Source organism: Parasteatoda tepidariorum, chromosome 5, assembly GCF_043381705.1.
Source record: "Parasteatoda tepidariorum isolate YZ-2023 chromosome 5, CAS_Ptep_4.0, whole genome shotgun sequence".
Classification (NCBI taxonomy): Eukaryota; Metazoa; Arthropoda; class Arachnida; order Araneae; family Theridiidae; genus Parasteatoda; species Parasteatoda tepidariorum.
The window spans coordinates 39,636,897-39,657,224 of NC_092208.1; the positions used below are offsets into that span (position 1 = coordinate 39,636,897).

A 20,328-nucleotide genomic window follows, 5' to 3' on the forward strand; every position below is an offset into this window, starting at 1 on the left:
AATTTTTTTTATAAATAAATTGTTCAAAAAAATTACATTTTTATCCTTTAAAAAAAAATTAAAACTAAATATTTTTAAAAACATGCCATCTCTCAAGCAAATACAAATAAGGGATACGATGACGAAATATCATCAAAATAAAACAATGCGTTTTTTAATCTTGAAAACACTTAATAAAGATAATTTTTACTCATTGTCATTTTTATCCAATCCATTAAATATATATAAATATATTCTTCGTAGTCAGTTTCGGAAAAGTGTCACAAATTTTTATAGCTGACTTAAACAGCGGCGGATATGCAATAGTTGCCAGCTAGTCGAAAATAAATTAACAAAACAATCTCTACGACGCATATCTATCTAGCGAAGAAAAAAAGAAGAAAATAACAAAACACTCTATCACATCCACCCTTTGGCGATTTCTATTCCAGTACACCTATAAAGAGCCGCGGGGTTGCAATATTCTTAGTCAGAAATCTAGACGTGTGGAAAGGGATGGTGTTGTAGCTGTCGAAAAGTAGGTGCGTAGCTAGCTCCTCAGCCGAGCTGTTCAAAGCTCATAGCAGGCTTTAGCCTAGCTATTTCGTTGGGTTTAACATCGGATGAGAATTTCCTTTCTTAATTTGAAAGGAAATGTTGTGGAAGTTGTGAGACGGGCAAGTTATAGAGATTTATTTTTTTTTGTTTACCTTTGTTCTATCTGCAGTTTACCTCAAAATTATTTTTACATTTAGTTATTATTTACACCTTAAAATTGTTTTTCCTTGGTCTCACCCGTATATTTTAAAGTTCATCTGAAAGAAAAAGTTATTGTCATTTCAATTTTATTTTAATTTACCCGGTGATCTACATTAAATTTAACATGAAAACCGAAGTGTTTGTCGGTACGCCCAATGTTAAAACGGCTGCCAATGTTATTTCATCTACGAAATCAACCACCGAAGACCCGGTATCAATACTGTTATTGGATACACCTCAAAATACTCCCATTGGTACTCCTGGATCTGATATTACTGCAGGTAAGATGATTATTTACTCATATTGCAAATTTTAATTATTTAACTGAAATCAACATGGCTGACTTTGTTTGTAAACAAAATATTAGCATGGTACTAAGATAGGAATTTTTTATTGAATAAGATTTAGTAAATCAGTTGACCTACATTGTACATTAAATATCCACTTAATTTTATATATATTTAGCATTTCTTTTATTATTGATTTTTATTGCCTGATTGTTTCGACTAATTTATGTCTTTTGTTAGAGTTGTGCTTCTAATCTAATTTAGCCAAATAATATAATTTTATTATGTTTTGTTTTGAGATAAGGCTAGTTGTTTTTCCTTTTGTGTTATCCGTTGTAAATTAACTTTTTTTTGTTGCTTTGAAATCAAATGGATGGATACATGCATTTCTGCCGGTCGATTTTGTATCGTCACACCTATAGGTGGACTTAAATCGGAGGTTTATCGCTGTTTTGGCGACTTTATTGAAGTAAACAATCATTGCGCATTAGCTTTATTACTTAAAGAATTGTCGAATGTTATATTAGTTTTGAACATTTAATGTCAGAAATATTTTTTAAAATTGCCTTGGATTAAGGAATAATACTGTGCTTTACTTTAATATTTTTATTAAATTTATACCAATTTATACCATAATAATTTAATTTATACCATTAAAGTTTACCATTTCATTTAATTAAAAAGGATCCTAGAAATATGTGCTATGAATTGCACTGTTTAATATATTCATCTAGTATTTTCAGACTTCTTTTTAAAAAAAGACAAAATTGCTAGATTGTATTAATTTAATTGCCTTTCAAGTCCTTTTTGTCACAATATTTAATAAAAAATATTTTTACCTTTATTGTTCATCTTTATTAATTTGACTGAAAAATCAGAAGGAAATTAGATTACCCTTATTAATAAGTGATGCTTCATTTTAATTGATGAAGCTGCATTATATTTTGATGAAATCTAAGAATAAAATGAAATAATTTTGTTCTAAAAACTAATTTTTCAGCAAAAATTTTTTTAATTTAACTTATTACCTGTAATTTGGATCGTTAATATTCATAAAGTCATTTGTACTATATTACTTTACTGATTTGACTTCAAAATCATAAAGTTGATTGTTGTCCATTCAAAATAAATGAAAAAATTGTAAAACTACATTATTCTCTTATAAATTCATGAAATAAAATGTAAATATATAAAAAAATAGCAGTAAAAACTCAATTTTAACAGTAATAACTAAGCAATTGTTTTATGATAAAACATATTAAAACAGATTTTGAATATAAACGTGTGCTTGTATATTAATATTTTAGTTTTTGCTTAAATTATAATGTAGTAAAATCAGGTGAGACGTAAACCATAGACGATACTTTGGTAATTTTTGTAACAAAAGTTAAAGAACAAATTTAAATAAAACAGTTTTTTAAAACATTTTTTAAAAAATAACTTTAATCTGAAACTTATTGCCAAAATAAAGTTTTCAAAACAGAATCAGACATATATGTGATGTATCAGACATATGAGACATATATCAGGTACTATATAATGCAGCATTTTCATATTGACAAAGCATAGAATGAAAAAGAGAAACACCACGATGCAGCTGAAATTACAGACAAGTTATAGGTAAGGAATAAAATAAGGATTGATTAATAGGGTTGAGGAAGATCAATCAAGATGTGCTTTTAACCATTTATTTTAAACTACACATAGCAGAAAACTAAATCTGTTTTATTTGGATAGATGTTATGTTTATTATTGTAGTTATTATTGTAGTTTGTGGACTTATGAATCCATGTTTTCATTTTAAAAGATTGCAACAAGTTTTTAATGTTAATGCATAGTTTGTCTATGAAAGAACTAGAACTCCCTTTGCCACATAGTCTAAGGCAGTCTGCTACTATGGAAACAAGTAATATACATGTCAAAGAGAGGAGATTTTCTCTTCTTAGATTCCCTTTCTTTTACTAACCCAATGCAGAACCTGTCTTAAATAGTCACTAAACTTTAAAATAGTTAAACCTCATAACCATAGTCACCGCTCTAGACAAAGAGTGAGAATAGTTCTTTCCATAGACGAACTATATGAAGAGCTTAGCTTAGTAAAAGAACATTGTGGATTTCAGTGAATTTAGAAACAGCAAGAAGTTGCTTACCAAGCAATTTTTTCCATTTCAAATTTTCCATTGGAGCTACCTTTTATAAAAATTTGGTCAAAAAAAAAAAAAAAAAAATTGCTGAATTTTCTGAAAATTTTAGGCATTTTCTGAATGTCACTTAGAATTTTCTTGTATTACTGTATGTGACGTTTGTTTAATTTTACTCTCTATCAGTAGATTTAGGTGAAAGGAAAAACTTTAAGCGAATAAAAACTTTCTGCAAGCAATTTAACTGCTGTAATAATTATAATTTAACTAAAGTTTAAACTCTTTCGACACCACTTAATTCTGACAAAATTTGTTCAAAAATCACTGATTTTTTTTTAAATGTATTTTTAGTTTTATAAAACTCAGCATTGATTTATACTGGCATAAATTATTTTACATTTTCTAGTTTTTTGAAGTTATGAAATTTGTTATTGATTTAATAAATTTTCTGTTGTATTCAAATTTTGTAAAATTGTTTGAAAGATAACATTTGGGAATTTTGACCACTTTTTTTTTTATTTTTTATAATAGGCAATATTAGTTTCTGCTATGGTCACAAGCTGCATTTGTGTATATTATATGCATGTCTATCTGTCTACCACTGATAAAATTCAATCAGTATGCATTAGTCCTTAAAATTGAAATTGCTTCGTTTTCATTTTAATTGTCTATCATTAGTTTATTTATAGAATACCTAGTTATTTCATTTTAGATAAATTGTTTATTTTACACTTTAACTATCTCTCATTAGTTAATTTATAGAATACCTAGTTATTTCATAGAATAACTAGTTAAAGTGTCAAATTAATAACATATTACGCAATTTAACGGACAAGATCAGTTATTTCATGGAATAACATTGTATTCTATGAAATAACTGCATTATATACTTTAACAGTAACATATATATACTAACTGCCATTAAAATTGCTTCACCAGGAAGGAATGCAAATAACAGAATGATATTTATTGGGCACATACATTATAGTTGGAAGAACAAGTGATTAAATTTTTAGGCTATTTGTATGTATAGATCCTGAGGAATCAGTACTCAGAGAAGCCTTCCCTGCCAGCAATAAGCAGTTATTCTCCTGGGCATCGAGTCAAACAGAGATTGGATAGCATGGTCAGGTACAGCATTCTATGCAGCTTCAAACTTTTTCAACAATTCGTCGACCGTAGCGACGAGTGTTGGCGTGTCAGCCGTTCGGCAACCATTGACCAGGCATTTTCAATTGGTGAGAGATCAGGAGAACGTGCTGGCCAGGGCAACAGGCGAACATGTTCTATGCCAAGGACGCCAGGATAGGGCGGCCAACATACGATCGTGCATTGTCCTGCTGAAACGTAGCGTTATGGCGGCCTCGAAGATAGGCAGGGCAACTGGCCCTAACATTTCAGAAATGTAACTGCTGGTGTTCAAAGTGCCGGCAATGCGAACAAGAAGTGATTGAGATGTGTATCCAGTGGCACCCCATACCATTACTCCAGGTGATGGGCCAGTATGACGATGTCGAATGCAAGCTACGCTCTCCACAGTGTCACCAAACACGGATGCGGCCATCATGATGCTGCACACAGAACCTGGATTCGTCTGTAAAGTCGACGTCATACCATTCCTGCGTCCAGGTTCGTCATTGATCACGCCATTGGAGGCGCTCCTGCCTGTGATAAAGGGTCAAGGGTAGCCGAAGAGATGGTCTCCATGCTGACAGTCCATGCTGCTGCAAACGCCATCGAACTGTTCGTGCAGACACTTGTCTTGCAAATGACCCCATTTGTTGATTCCGGGTTCGTGACGTAGCTGTACGATCCCTTAAGGCCATATGGATAACATGTCTGTCTTCGAGGCTGAAAGTGATGGGGGCCGCTGAGATCCTGCACGACGTTCCATATGACCGTCATGAACCCATCGATTCCATATTCTGCTAACAGTCATGGGATCTCGACCAACTCGAGCAGCAATACTTCAGTATGATAAACCGCAATCCCGGTAGACCACAATTCGACCTCGATCAAACTCAGACACGTACTGCTAGGCATATCTCCTTCTTACACGAGGCATAGCAAAAATTTTATTACCCAAGAACAGCGCTCAAATTCAGTTTCTGTATGAGAAACTTACTGTCAAATCTCCTTTTTTATACACATTGTAGGTGTCTCTACCACCGCCTGAATACGCTGAAAAGTTTATAATTTGCGTACCACAACCAGCTTTATCCGTCCTGCAAATTTCACGTTCGTGTGTGTCGCCCTCCTGGTGTAGCAATTTTAATGGCCAGTAGTGTATATATAAACACAAAAAATAAAATGAAATAAACTAGAAAAACTTTTATTGGGAAAACGTAAAGGTCTTCATCAGGATACATCCTTTACAATAAATGCGATATTTCTGAATAAAGAATAATTTTCCTAAGATGGAAAGTTATTGATATTGATTTTCACGTGGTTTTGAAATAGCCCGGTATATTTCAAACAATATGGAAAATTTGTAACCTGTATTTGAGTATTTACTTCTTAAGGCAATGATTCTGTCGATTTTTTGGCCGTTATTGCTATCGATTTCTCCATAGTTTTTTAATCCGATATTTTTTTTTTGTATACTTACACTTATTACAACAAACTAATGGTGAAACGAAACACGCATTTGAGTAACCCCTTTTTGGGGGATCCGATTCGTGTGATTTCGTCGTCGAATTTTTTTCGGCAATTACTGCTACAGATTTCAAGATTTTTAAAAATTTTTTTTATTCTGATGACTATTTACAAAATGCTAAAAAGGAAATAATTAGTGCCCCCTCCCCCCAACAAAATGCGAGAATATCACCCATAATATTAAAATAAGAAATAATTACATGATTAATTAAAAAAAATATATTTTGTTTTTTTTGTAAACAGCACTTTTTTTTATTTTAAATTAGTTACATATGTATATAGGTATATATGTTATATGTATATATATGTGTGTGATCTATTATTCAATTAAATATATATATAAACATGTGGTACGCCAAAGAATCTTCTGTTTCTCAAAGGAAGAAAAAACATACTGAAATAGAAAAGGGATTTTTTTTATTTTTTATATTTAATTGAATAATAATCTTTTTGATACTTACTTGCCTTAGAACTAAATTTGCCATAGTTAACATTTATGTTATATTATATTATACATTTATGTTATATTATATTATACATTTATGTTATATTTATTTCATGCTGTGTTAAAAATAACGCTCTTTTTTTTCTGAAATCTTTGCTTTTTATTATTACTTGTAAGAAGTTATTGTGTTTTCTGCGTTTTTTTTTTGTTTCTAAAATTTTGTCAACTATTGTTATTTGCTTCTGATTGTTTTTTAATAGGTGGAAGAACAGTTTTGAAAATAATTATATCTAATGATATCAATTTATTATATTATGAAAGAAAAAAAAAAGTCTGCATGTTTTTTGTTAACCCTAGATTGTCCAAGGAAGTCATTTTGATTGCTTTCTTTTTAATTTCAATTCGAGAAACAATGATGTTATATAATGACGCAATTTCTTAGAATTTTGTGACTTTTTGTGCAAGATATAATTTTTTTTATTGTTAATATTTACTAGTAACTTCTTTTATAACTGAAAATAATATAAAAAATATTACAAATTAATTTTAAACAAATTTCTTTACACATTATTTATTCTTTTACAATCCAATCATTTTGACTGCTTTTGGGTAATATAGGGTAATGTTGGATTAGGTAATATATACTAAGTTTCAGTCTTTCTAGTGTTAATATAATATTCGATAGTTTTCATTTTCTTCCTATTTTATAATCAAACAATTGAGGAAAGATGCACCTGTTTTTCTTTTTTTTTATGAGGAAACTTTTATAAGATATAAATGTAAGGAATAAAATAAATATTTGATTCAGAATAGGATTTTTCTATTATGATAAATAAATACGCTTGAGTAAATTATCGGGATATAAATAAATGTCTTTTATTAGAGAATGACGTTTAAACGTTTGTGTCTTAAGGTATATTACATTTTAACTGTACACGTATTATGCAAGAGTTTGAAAAATCCGATTGTTATCACGAGTTAAATTTTATCTTTACTTAGTAACTGAAAGTATTTGCTGGCAGCTGCAGTTCTTTCCCCTTTGAGTTGTGACTCGATAACGATCTTCATGGTTGACGTAATTCAAGTCTTTCCACAACTAACAGCAGTAACTCCATTTTAGTTTAAAAGTGGAAGAAAAACTAAAATACTATGTAAACGTCGTGATTCATGTTTTATCTTAAAAATGCAAAATCATAAAACGTTGCTCTCTCTCTTTTATCATTTCATTTTTTAATTATCAGTGTCGGAATTGATTTTTGTATTGACGCTTTAAGTTTCTTCAACTTTGACGCACTATTTTTAATCTTTGATTCTAATTTTTAGTATTATTTTGTTTAAAAAATCAAAAATCCTGAGTAAAATATATCAGACATTTGAATTATATATATATATATATATATATATACAGTCAAACCCCGCTATAGTGAACTTTCAAGGGTCCGAAATTTCGGTTCACTATANTTTCTCACTTACCTTCAAAAAAAAACAAAAAAAACACTTTCTTTAGATTTTGTATTTGAGTTCGTACATCAAATAATATCTAAATATTTTATTTTAACCATCGTTGAACAGCCGACCCAACGTTTTGGGTTTACGACTACTAATGTTCAACTCAATAACCTCTTAATTTTGAACCCAATCCAGAAGACAAGGAAAAATATGGATTAAGTATTGGGAGACGTTTCAGGGGTCTGTTTAGAAAAAATTTGAGTCCGTTAACGCAGTGTTCCCCACCCTTTTTATCACCGCGGACCTGTCAACGTTTGATAATTTCATCGCGGTCGCTGGGGGGGGGGGGCGACNACGTTGATTGTTTATATTTTAGATTATTTTGATTTATTAATTTAAATTTAATTGTATTTAAACAAGCCTTCAAAATAAAATACAGTTACACCAAGAAATAAATATTAAGTGATTTAACATTTTAACTTACTAGAACGTTAAATTTAATGAGAACCCTGAGCTTGTTTCTTTGCAATGAGGCGGTTCCATCTGGGGGTAATCGGAGACAATGATACATTACAAACGTTAAAAATTTATGTCTCTAAATTCGGGGGCCCCTTTTTTTGAAATAAGTAAAATTTTAATGGAAAACAGATATTTCTAATTTGGGGTATAAACCTAGGAATTTAAATTCAGTTTCAATGAAATGGGCGGTCATGTACCATTTGATCCACGGACCGGTACCGGTCCGCGGACACTGCGTTAACGGATCCTTCACAAAATAATTTATCCTTATCGGACTCTACAAATTTGTTATCTTCATTATTGTTTTGTTAATCCAATAAATCCTTCCCAGAGGTGTGTGTGTGGGGGTGGGGGAGAAAGATGTAAACGAACTAAGTTTTGTCTTCGGCAGACGCTTCTTCCTTTATTCGTCCGAAATGAATACTTTGCGTTCAGCAGTATAGGCTAAATACCAAATATTTGCATGTTGCGTCTCGAATTTAGTAACAGCAATTGCTGTTTATTTTTGAAAATTTATTTTTTTTATTTTTTTATTATAATTTTACAGTGTTGAGCATAATTTTGTATCTCTTTACAATTTAAAAACTCATTGAAAAAGTTTCTTGCAATAACAGGACCCTATTTGCACAAATTCACAAAAGCAGGACCCTGGTTGAAAGAATGTGACTTAACGTTTATTTTACATTCACAAATTACGAGTAATTTTTTTCACAATTTTACAAAAACGGACCTTTCACAAAATGTCTGGACAGACCCCTATATATATAACCACAAAGCAACGTTTTCTGTAGACTAAGTGATTTATGGTTAATCTAAAAAGTTGCAGAACATAAACGCTACTCACATTTTTAACATTAACTTGGCATTACTTTTTTAATACGATTGTCAGAATTTATACACTTGACACACTTGAAGCAAGTCACAATTAGGTAAAAGATTTATCCAATCTTTTATTTGAATTTTTTTTTAGGTATTAGAAATTTCAGCATCAAATTTTTCAGACAAAAGGATTCAGTTTTTGGAATGAATAGTGTAGATTCCGTGGCTCTTATCCAAGTTTGCTGAACTCTAGTTTCTTCGCCACTTAGTTTAGTAACTATGTGTTGCGTAGTTTGGCCATCCAGCGTGTCTTCTTAATACGTTGGGGCTTACGTAATTTCCTCCTGGAAATAATCCAAACTTTTACAATTCTGGGCTCTCATTAAATTTTCTAAACACAATAAAATTTAAATGGATTCAAATACAACAAATTCTTTTATTCGACAAAAGACATGTAAACTTTCTTGCAGTCCTGTCTATTTCGGATTTTGTAAATTTGCGTGTATGATAACCATAATATTATTAAAAAGAATTGACCTGTAATATTGTATTTATTTTATAACTGCTGTTGAACAGCCGACCCAATTTTGAATTTACAACTACCAATATTCAACTCCTTAGCCTTGTGATTTTGTATCGAATCCAGAAGACGAGGGGACTCCTGGATCAAGTATTGGACGAAATTTACCTTCTAAGAGGACATTTTGATGAAACTAACCTTCATTTGCGTTACATGGTGAAGAAAACCTTGAAAACTTTCCACGATTAGCCTGACTGCAAGGGGACTGTAACCCATAATCTGTTTACCACTGAAGATATTTTACGTCAGCACTGTGGTCGGTGCGAGCTGGGTGCTGATTTTGTATAGATTTGTCACCGCTGAGATTCGAATCTGGGTTACCTCATTGGGTGACGAGCTCTCTCTATTCCCCGAACCACCACGGCTAGTAATATTGGGTAATATCATCTGCGTAATTTATAATGTTTTTAGTATTTTTTTTTAGCAATAAATTTTTTTAAGTTTAGAAAAGCTTGATAAAATTGGCTCTTACCATTCTCTGTAGTTTTACTAAACTAGTAGGAGCTAATGTTTGAACCTTATGGACCATTAAGCATATAATATTGAATCTCGCGAACCACTACCTCATTTTTGTTGAGTAGGAAGAAAGTTTCCCAACTGATTAGAGTATGATTAAAGTTTACTTCGATGTATTAGTTATTCGCCTAATTAATTAAATTAGTTTTTAAATAAATAAATTAGAAACTTAATGTGGCATATGACCGCAATTCTCAAATTTTTTTTAACTGTAAATAATTTTTAAAGGTTTTGTTAAATTAGATGCTTTATCAAGAACGTTAACATAAAAACGCTTCATACTTTAATATTTAAGTTTCGCAAATAGTATATGTATTTAAAGATGACTTGAGGTGGTTCTTATTATTACGTAAGCATCTTTACGTGACTTTTACCTCCCTCTGTCTTGTTAGCTAAAATAAGCTAAATGCAACCTCTATGTGCTTACGCTAGGTTTTGTGTTATAAGAATAATATTCTAAATTTTAGACTATTTTCGATTGGATAATACTACTACATTAAAATTCAAGTTTCAAGTGCTGTCTTTAAATCTATCTATAGTTTATTTCTAAATCATTTTTTTAAAAATAGATCTTAGCATTTATTCAATACTTTAAATTAAGTTTTATAGATTCACATCTATTCAGTTGATGATGTGAATCTATCAGCACCATTTATATAATCAGCAATTACGTGTAAATTTTTTTTTTTGAATTTTTATTTTACTCAAAATTAACCATAGCGGTTTTCACTTTTTAAAGTGATTCTCTTGCTTGTCTTGAAACGAGTGGTCATTATTTATGATCTTGCAGATCAAGGAAAACTTCGTGTTGTCAAGGGTGTCGAAATGAAAGGTCAAATATCAGGAAATAACTTCGTCAAAACGTGTTTCAGCGTTGATGTCGATTACTTTATAGATGCATTCTTTTTCTGGAACAATTTTATTAGCTTCTTAGTTTATCGTATCTAAACATTGTTTAGTGTAAGTTTTCGCCTGTGTTTTATATCTGTTTGAAATCACTTTATTTACCTTGTTTGCAAGCTTTAAAAAAATTGCCATTAAATTCAATTGAAGCTGTCAATGTATTTACAATTTTTACGAAAATAGGTTTTTTGTTAGTTTTGGAACACCAATCACCGATGATCAAATACCGAGTAATTTTCTAGACTGACCGAAGAAGTGAATCCAACAATTTGGAAGCAATTTAAACAATCTTTTCAGAATTGGCAAAAGTTTTTTTGATTTTTCTCGAAAGTGCAGATTTGTTATGTACCCCTTTTAACATTGACTGCTTCAATTTTAAGGTAACTTATTAAAAAAATTAGAACTTGCTACATATTAGTTTTCTAGCATTTGGTATTTAAACTCGTTACATTATAGGTACTAGCAGCACGAACATTGGAGCTAACAATAAATAAAATTACACTTGAAAAAGAGGAGAAAAAAAAATATATATTTAACCCCCAACTACTTGGCCAGAAATAATCGCACGTCATCTTACCCCTCCCCCACCACATAGCTATAGGTTATTGATCATATTTTAAATTTTGTTTTTAACTTTAGCTATGTGTTTTAATGGCATTTGTGAACAAAACTATGTTCAGATGTGTACTTGTTTTGTATAAAATAAGTCTATGGTATACTACAAAAAACATAATATACTATAATAATATACTAAAAATGCAATTTGGTAGCATTTTAGAATTTGATATATTTTGCCTTATATTTAAGTATCTTTATTTTAGAAGTACAAGATGCTCTTTAATAGATGAAATTAAAATAATTATAATAATAAATTACCTTTCAATATCAGTTTTATGTAATGAAATTGCCGTTTCATTTAATTTATCACATTAATTTATATGAACAATCATAAAATAAAAAAATTACTTGGAATCATTTACCATCATGATTCTTGAAGATATGGGAATTCAAAAATATGAAAGATGAAAATAATATGAAATGTTTTTATCTGCCAATTTTTTATATTTCTTTTAAAACTAAAATCACTGATATCACACTAGTTGTTACTGTACTTCTTTGTCACAATTTTTCTGGAAACCCTATCCCCCCTTCAAGCATGAAAATTGTGGGAGGTCCCTTACATTTCTGAGTATAATTGACACCCTAATATTATGTTAACTAATAAATATATCTCAACAATTTTTTTGAACCGTTAATAGTAATAAATGAGCCGAGGAGGCTCCCAATAAGATGATCCAGGCTCGAATTCCAACGTTTGGGTGGTAGGCGGATCACGAGTTACAATTCCAGTGCCGTTGGCCTAACCGTTGGTGGTTTTCTACTCTCCATGCAACACAAATTCGCGTTTGTTCCATCAGAGAGAAGGCTAGTTTGTCTCAATGCTTTATTCTGGCAGGGATATCCTGACTGGTAGGGCACTGCACCCATGTCCAAGAGTTCGTGGGTTCGATCCCCGCCGGCCGAAGAATCCCCGTGTAGTAAATAGTGACTGAAGCACGTTAAATCTGTTGAGTCGCTATGTCCTCCCAAGTTCCCATAACAAATCAATACCTCTGGGGGTACTGATCCAGGAGTTTCCTTGTCTTCTGGATTGGTTCAAAATTACAAGGCTACGGGGTTGAACATAAGTAGTCGTAAACCCAAAATTGGGTCAGCTGTTCAACGGCGGATATAAATATGCTTTATTCAGTAGTTTCCTTGTCTTCTGGATTGGACCAAAAATTACAAGATTGCAGAGTTGATTATTGACAGACGTAAGCTTATAATTGGAACGACTGCTCAACACCACTTATAAAATAAAATAGTAATAATAAGGAAAACAGTTGTATAGTTTATATATGATTAAAAGTTTGTCATATATGTTAAAATATGCTTTATTTTTGGATATTGCTAATAGAGGAAAAGGATATTTAAAAAGTAGAATATTGAAAACAAACCTGCAATTTAGTTACCTAATTGTAGATAATTCTCAGTACAACTGATATGTTGTTTACGATCCCGAAGTAAAGAATCTAGCTAAATTTTTGTCGTTTGGATCAGTATAACTTAAGACAGTATTCCAATTATTTTGTCTTTAAACTCTTGTAGTTATTGAAAGAAAAAAAATCCTTAAAAAAATGAATTAATATATAGTCTTAATGAATGTTTCAATTAGAAAATAAACTTAACTGGAGAATGTTAAGATGTGTTTGTTACAAATAACTTAATGTCCAGAAGATTAAAATAGTGTTAGTTGAAGTGTTCTTTAACGACATGTAAATCATCATCTTTATCATTGGATGGAGTGTAAAATTAAGCGCGCACTTAAACACGTTGATTGACTGTTACGTTGTGATAAGCAACTTTTTATTCTTTAAGATAAACTTTTGAACTAATATCTACCCTGAATGGATCAGATTATTTCTTTATACTTATAAGGAGATCTGATTAAAATATTCTAATTTAATATTTTAGTTATAAGATAATTCTGAAATCAATGCTGTTAATTTCAAATTTCAAGTTTTATTTTTCTTATTGATTCAGAATTATTTCGTTAGGTTATAGTAATTGAATTGCAAATCGATTTACTTTCTGAATATTTTAAATTTTAATTTTTAAATAATTTTAAAGATTTTTAATTATCTATATTCAAGCCAAAATTCTCTGATAATAGATATTAATACCACTAAATTATAGAATATTTTTAGACATTGAATAATTAAAAATTTATTTCAGAAATGTTTTTTACTTTAGCTTATTATTTCATTAGTTGTTATATTGATTATGGAAATAATATATTGAGAAAACGAAGCATTTTATTACATTTTATATAGAATCTGAGTTATGATTTTATTCAACCCATAAAACTTACCTGAAAAAGCCCTTTAAAATATCCGAGCGAGTTTTCTCATAATTGCCATTTATTTTATAATCGTGAAAAATCCGCTTAGGTTTTTTCATAATTGCAATCTATTATCAACTCTAGATATTAAGTTTATAATAAAATAAAATACAAATTCGATACATTGAAATATTCGTATTTCCATAACTTCAATATTCTACTTTGCTTTAAAATTTTCAACCCAACCTTTTTCCTTCTCGAAAAGTTGAGATACTACGTCACAATATAATTGAAACTGTTATAATAAGATACAAACTATATATATTTTTAAGTTCACAATTCAATGAGAAAGGGGAATTATTTATAAAAATATATTTTAAATACTATTTTCTCAGATCTGTGAGTCTTGTAATGTACCGTTTCAAAATATTTTTTCTTTTTTAAATATAGCTAGATGAGTAGAAATTAATTAAATGGTATTTATCAGTAGAGAATGATAATTCTAAAAATTTAGAGAATAATAATAATGGAAAAAGAAAAAACTCAATAAATCATGAAGAAACCCTATAAAACCCTGACAAAACCATAAAACCACTAAAAAGCCCGGTTAGGTTTTTTACAACCCTGTGTAAAATGTTTACTTGACTAAAATAGATTTTTTTCTAAGATTAAGATAAAAATTCTATTAAGATTTTTTTTTTTTAAGTGTTTCTCAATTTGAACATCTTTCTTTTCCCATTACTCGAACTTTTCAATTAGCATCCAATTTATCTTTAAATAAATTATGATGCAATCTGTTGGAGGTTCAGTGCAATATTTAACCATGCAATTTGATTCTAGTGATAAGCAACCGCAATTCCGATAAATTAGCGATGAAACGTTGTTTTATTGTGCAAAAAGTGCCTTCCTAGCTCTGAAATATTACATTTTGTGCTAAGATAGCTTACGCGCAGATGTGCTGCCTCACTTAACAGTTTCTGACGGTTCCTAACAGTTTTTGACATTTGGACAGGTTACGCGCGCCATGTCAAAAATCAGTTTTCGACGTAAACAATCGAACACAGTTTACTGGTCTCTTATATTTTATATGCATTGAGTGATGAATTTTGACGATTGTTGTGTTACAATTTTAAGAAAAGAAAGAAAGAAAAGATGAAGGATAAAAGCCATTTAAGTATGTAATTAATTTACTTCATACTTATTTGAAACGTTTATTTTAAAATTATGTCCATTTATTATTAAACCAAATAGATTTTTTTGGAAAGATATATTTATGGTTAATTTTTTTATTGTTTTATTTATCCTCTAATTTTTGTGTACACAATATCAATAATTTCTAATAATTTTTATTATTTGAATATCTGGAAAGATGCGGGGAAAATATTAATATTTAAATATTTTTTTCTCTCAAACAGAGATAAATTTTTAAGTTTTTATTTCTTTGAATTCGTGTTTTAGTTATAGAAATATTCTTCTTTTTTATTAAAATATCACCTTGGAAATATTTGCTCACACTTGTTTCATACAGTATGTAATTCATTTAATTTAAGATACCTGTCGAAACTAAATGATAAATATAAATATTTGTAACTCATCCTAAATTCATGGCATAAAACTTATTACTAATAATCAAATCTTAATGTATTAATTTTTTTTTTAAGTATGGACAATATTTAATTTTTTAACTGCTTAAGTATTGCGATTTTATTTAAATATCGATGTATAAAAAATTCATGGTAATAACATTCTTTTATTGAAATATATATATATGATTTATTTTATTAAATGTTTTAGAACGGAAGAAAATTGAACTGTTAGTTAATTGTAGTTTGTTTTGTATCACTACTGTTTGTTCAGCATTACACGAAAACTATTTTTAGCTGGAGGAATAGTGCCACTAAGAATGTGGGCATTTTGATTTAAATAATGATATTCTGTTGACGAAATGCTAATAAAACTAAAGAAATTTTATATGATTTCGTAAAATTAATGCTAATTAATAATACCGTTACTGCTTTTTAAACTATTTGAAATCATTTTTAAATGTATTCGAATATTTTCGTCAAATATGTTAATTTGAAAGTGTCCTGTTTTCGACATTCTACTTTTGTTTGGAAGAATATTTATTCATTTATGTTTCCGCCAAAGTTTTATGGATTTACTACTGTATATTCAAATAGTAAGTCGCATGTAATAAGTTGACGAGGTGCTGAAGAGATCTTTTAAACGTCCAAAGCACGTGAGTCATTCTTAAAACGCACGCGGAAGGAATTCCAGGTGCATTTAATCCAAAATGTATTGTTTTCAAATCTCGGAGCTCTTCTTTTTTGGCGATATATTATTACAAGTTGGCGTCTGCTTTCTCGGGTCACAGAAGACATTATTATCATTCGAGCTTTTGGAAACAGGTTTCCTGAACGATGAATATAAATCATTTTAAAACTAGTTCGAGATATATTTTTTAAAATGGTTCTGCGTAGTAAAACGGACATGTTTTTCGGCCCTGAATTTAATTTTTATTTTATTTTCAAAAATATTAGCTACAACACTTAAGGGAATAGCTCACGTTTTTCTTGATTTGAATATTAAGATAATTTTTTTTTCTTTCCAATTTGTTTTTATTTTTCAATATAGCTGAGTTTTAAGAGAATTAATATCGTGTTGGTTGTATTTTCTCAAGTAATATTTACTACTGGTATACGCTAGTACTAAAAGATTTACGATAATTCTTTAAATAGTACATCCAGTTTCATTCAACAGAGGAATTTGGATGTGTGCATAAATTTTTTATTTATTTATTTTTTAAGTGATTTACACTTCAAGGGGATTCCGCAGACAGAAAATAAAATAATAGTTGCAAATAAAGGCTGTTTGCAGTTTTTTATTTTATTTTTATTGCTGAACTTATTGAATGAATTAAGAGACTTTACTTTAAATTAGTATCTATTATGCTTCGTTTGTTAAATATCTATTGTTATCTATACCCACCCGCCAAACATTTTGTCAGCAAAGTAAGCAAATCAGAAATCCCCCTCTCCCAAGTTTATGTCAGAAATTTGCTTTTTTTTATTTGATTTTTGATTAAACTTTTATTAAGGGACTTTTTATGTCATAATATTAGAATTAAGTTCAAATGAAAGATATAATTTTGCTTATTATAAAATTTATATTTAAATTCATTTTATAAAATTTTAAGAAGAATATTCTTAAGAAATCTTTAATGTTTTCTTTTTGTGATTTAAACTTTTATTTGAAATTGTTGTTGGAAGAAATTTTTCTAACTTTTTCTTTCTTCAAATGTAATTTTTAATTTTTCCAAGCGTAATTTTTTGTAAATATTTTTATTACTTTTTTAACGTTTAAAAAATATTCAAAATAAAAGAAGTTAAACTTAAATTTCCTTCCTCCTTTGGTTTATGTGCTTACACTTTTTGAATCGCCATTAACATATTAACTATAAACGACTATTTACTTTTGAAAGCTATTAGTTTTTTTAAGCTTCATATTTATTTTTAATCTAAATCATATTGTATATTAATTTAGATTTTAAAAGATTTTTTTTTGTTTTCTGATACTAGTTTGTGGACCAGTGATTTATTTATTAACTTATTATATTTAATTTCAAATTATTTCAAGCTTTCTGGTTAATTGTAGGAAAAGAAAACAGCTTACAAGTTATAATTTCCTCTTCTTAATGTTGAATCTAGGTGAATTCTCGAAATTTCATTGTTTTCTATTCTAAAAGTTTGTTTGATATTTAATCTATTAAAATCTTTCTCGGTGTGCAGTTTCTTTATAAAAATTTCAGCTGTTAACTAAGTTCTTTTTATGTTAAAATATATTTTGTAGTTGCAAAAAAAAAAAAAAAAAAGTGTGAAAAGCTTGTGTAGTTGCAAAAATATTTTTTTTTGCTCGAGTTGCTGATTGATTTGACTGACTTCTTAAACGGCGTTGCACAATTTTCAACAGTTTCAAACAACAATTGTAAAATTTTTCAACAATTTCAAACGTTGTTTCAATTTTTTTCTCTCCATATGTTTGTAGGATTATTTAAGGAGAATGACCCTTTACATAATTTTTTATCAAAATATTTCACCTCAAAAACGGACTTTTAACAAATTGTTTTATCATTAAAATCTATTTTTTATCATTTAAACATATTTTTTCATAAAAATTTTTTATCTTAAAAATGTATCATTTACAATATTTTTCATTTCAAAATGGATCCATAATAGTATTCTTTTTGGAAATACAAGGTAGATATCCTCTTAAATTGATAATTTTAATAGTTACGAATTTTTGAAATACGTCGTTTTTGTATTTTCTCCCCAAAACAGGAACTTATTCTCATATATATATATTATTTATTTATTCACAAAAACAGAATCTTAGTAGAAATGTTGCAATTCTATATAGTTTTAGATTCAGAAAATCATGAATTTATTTTTCCCAAACAATAGGATTCTTTTTACAAAAATTTAGAACAAAGCACTGCTTTTTGTGATTTTTCAGAAGATTACAAAACCAGATTAAAAAATATTTTCTCTAAATTATGTGTAGATCTTTTATAAGAACAAAACTTTTATGAAACTTCTGCACTAAATCCTAATTCACTTAATAGTCATATCATGCACATCAAATTACAGAAAAAATGCAGGTCTTTTTGCCACCATTTGTGGCAATGTGTTGGACATTGCCACAAATGGCCGTCAAGAATTGTTTATTTTTAAAATTTTATTTACATTAAAAAGCATATTATCACTTTGACTTTTTAGCACATCTAATATTCATTCACTTTCAGTTTTAAAAAATTTATTTACTGTTTTTTTTCTTCTTTTTGATAGATGAAATATTGGAGCAAATACAGAGTGAAGTGCAAGCTTCTGCTGAAATTTTACGATCAGCACCCCAGCCAATAGAAATTCCTAAGAATCAGCATACACGAAGACGCAACAAAAAGAAACGCACCAGATCTTATTGTGATAATTTTACAGGTAGATGATACAAGCCTTTTATACTCTCTTTCAATGTATCTTATTCATTTATTTTAAAATATTAAATGATTAAATGTGTAGCACATTTTTGTAAGGAATTTCTGTTTAGTTTAAGTTGGTTAACCTGGAAGACTTTGCCCCAATTTTTTTGGCAATTTTTCTAAAATTTGTTAATTTCCATCTGTAAAATGAAAAATATCATGGTTAGGCTTCTGGATTATTGTTCGTGAGAAAGTAAGTGCTGAGTTTATATCTATTCAAAGGTTTAATGGCTAGGTTCCATAAAATGTTTTAAAATGTTGGTTCATATTCATAGTAGCTGTTGCTTGTGGCTTTAGCAGAGACAATTTCTTTGTTGTTGCTGAAATCACATTATGCTTTATACATTTGTCCAATGTACCCTCTCATAAAAACTCATTGAAATAAAACTGAAATGATTTATTATCAAATGCCAGTCGTTTGACTAATAGGCCATTGGATTACAGGCTCTCTAATATTTCTCTTCTTGAGTAGTTTAAGAAGAGAGTACAGGGCACTCATCTAAATACAAAGCTATTCATTTCCTGGCCAGTCATACAAAGAAAACATGTACTTGTAAGCAAGTCAACAATTTAGAGAAAAATAAATAAAAAATAAAAATGGGCATGGAGATGCTTGTGCCCTGCAGCTGTATGAGATAAGTCAGGAGCAAGTTGTGGCTTAGAGAATAATGCAATCCAAGTTTTTCCCCTCGAAAGATGCAAAGTTGTTTCGTGGGGGCACTTGAAAATCCTAGCTGTTTCCAATTTAGCTGAATGGAATTGCAAGTTTAATGAAGATTTCTGAGGAACTTAAGACCCTTCTTGGTAAGGTAGACAGCCTTCTCTTTCCCTGTAACAATGCCACAGTGGGAGGTAATTCACCAGAAGACACTTTATTATGGAAAGTCGCAAGCAAAGTCTTGCATCTCAGCACTCAGAAACTCTTGACTTCTTTATTAGAGGAAAGAGCTTGTAGTATAGAAATAGTGAGAAAGGATAACTGCTCTTCCAAAAGCGTCTTGTCGATTGTAAAGTTGTTTGATTTTTAACTGTAACTCTTGATTAAAATGAGTCGTGAAATTTCCAACTTGGAGACAAAAACAAACTATAATAAAGCTGAAATTATTGATTAACTGTTAAATATTTTATGATAAGATAATGTATATTACCTGAACTTTTATAAAATTAAATTTTACTTTGTATATTTATGGTATACAGTTTTTTTCTCACAAGAAATTAATAAAGTGTCTTAAATATTTATTTAAGATTCTTATCGAATGACAGACGAGATCCTTGGGGAGGGTGCATATGCATCTGTGAGGACTTGTGTTCAAATTAACTCAGGGATTGAATTTGCAGTCAAAGTAAGTTCTTTTTTTCT

At 29.5% G+C, this 20,328-nt stretch overlaps 1 protein-coding gene across 3 annotated transcripts in view; it reads left to right on the top strand.

The window, feature by feature from the left end:
* Positions 1–212: 212 nt before the first annotated feature.
* LOC107444614 (Lk6 kinase) overlaps positions 213–20,328 on the top strand; it is a 34,950-nt gene continuing 14,834 nt past the window's right edge. Inside the window, exons 1-3 of one of the 3 annotated variants that reach the window (XM_016058826.3) lie at positions 213–1,019; positions 18,778–18,927; positions 20,214–20,311. In XM_016058826.3, coding sequence (XP_015914312.2) covers positions 863–1,019; positions 18,778–18,927; positions 20,214–20,311 — 405 coding nt within the window. In that variant the 5' untranslated portion in view covers positions 213–862. Of the gene's footprint in view, positions 1,020–14,809; positions 15,108–16,205; positions 16,342–18,777; positions 18,928–20,213; positions 20,312–20,328 lie in introns of those variants that run through there. The other 2 variants (XM_016058827.4, XM_071181328.1) reach the window with 2 other exon arrangements.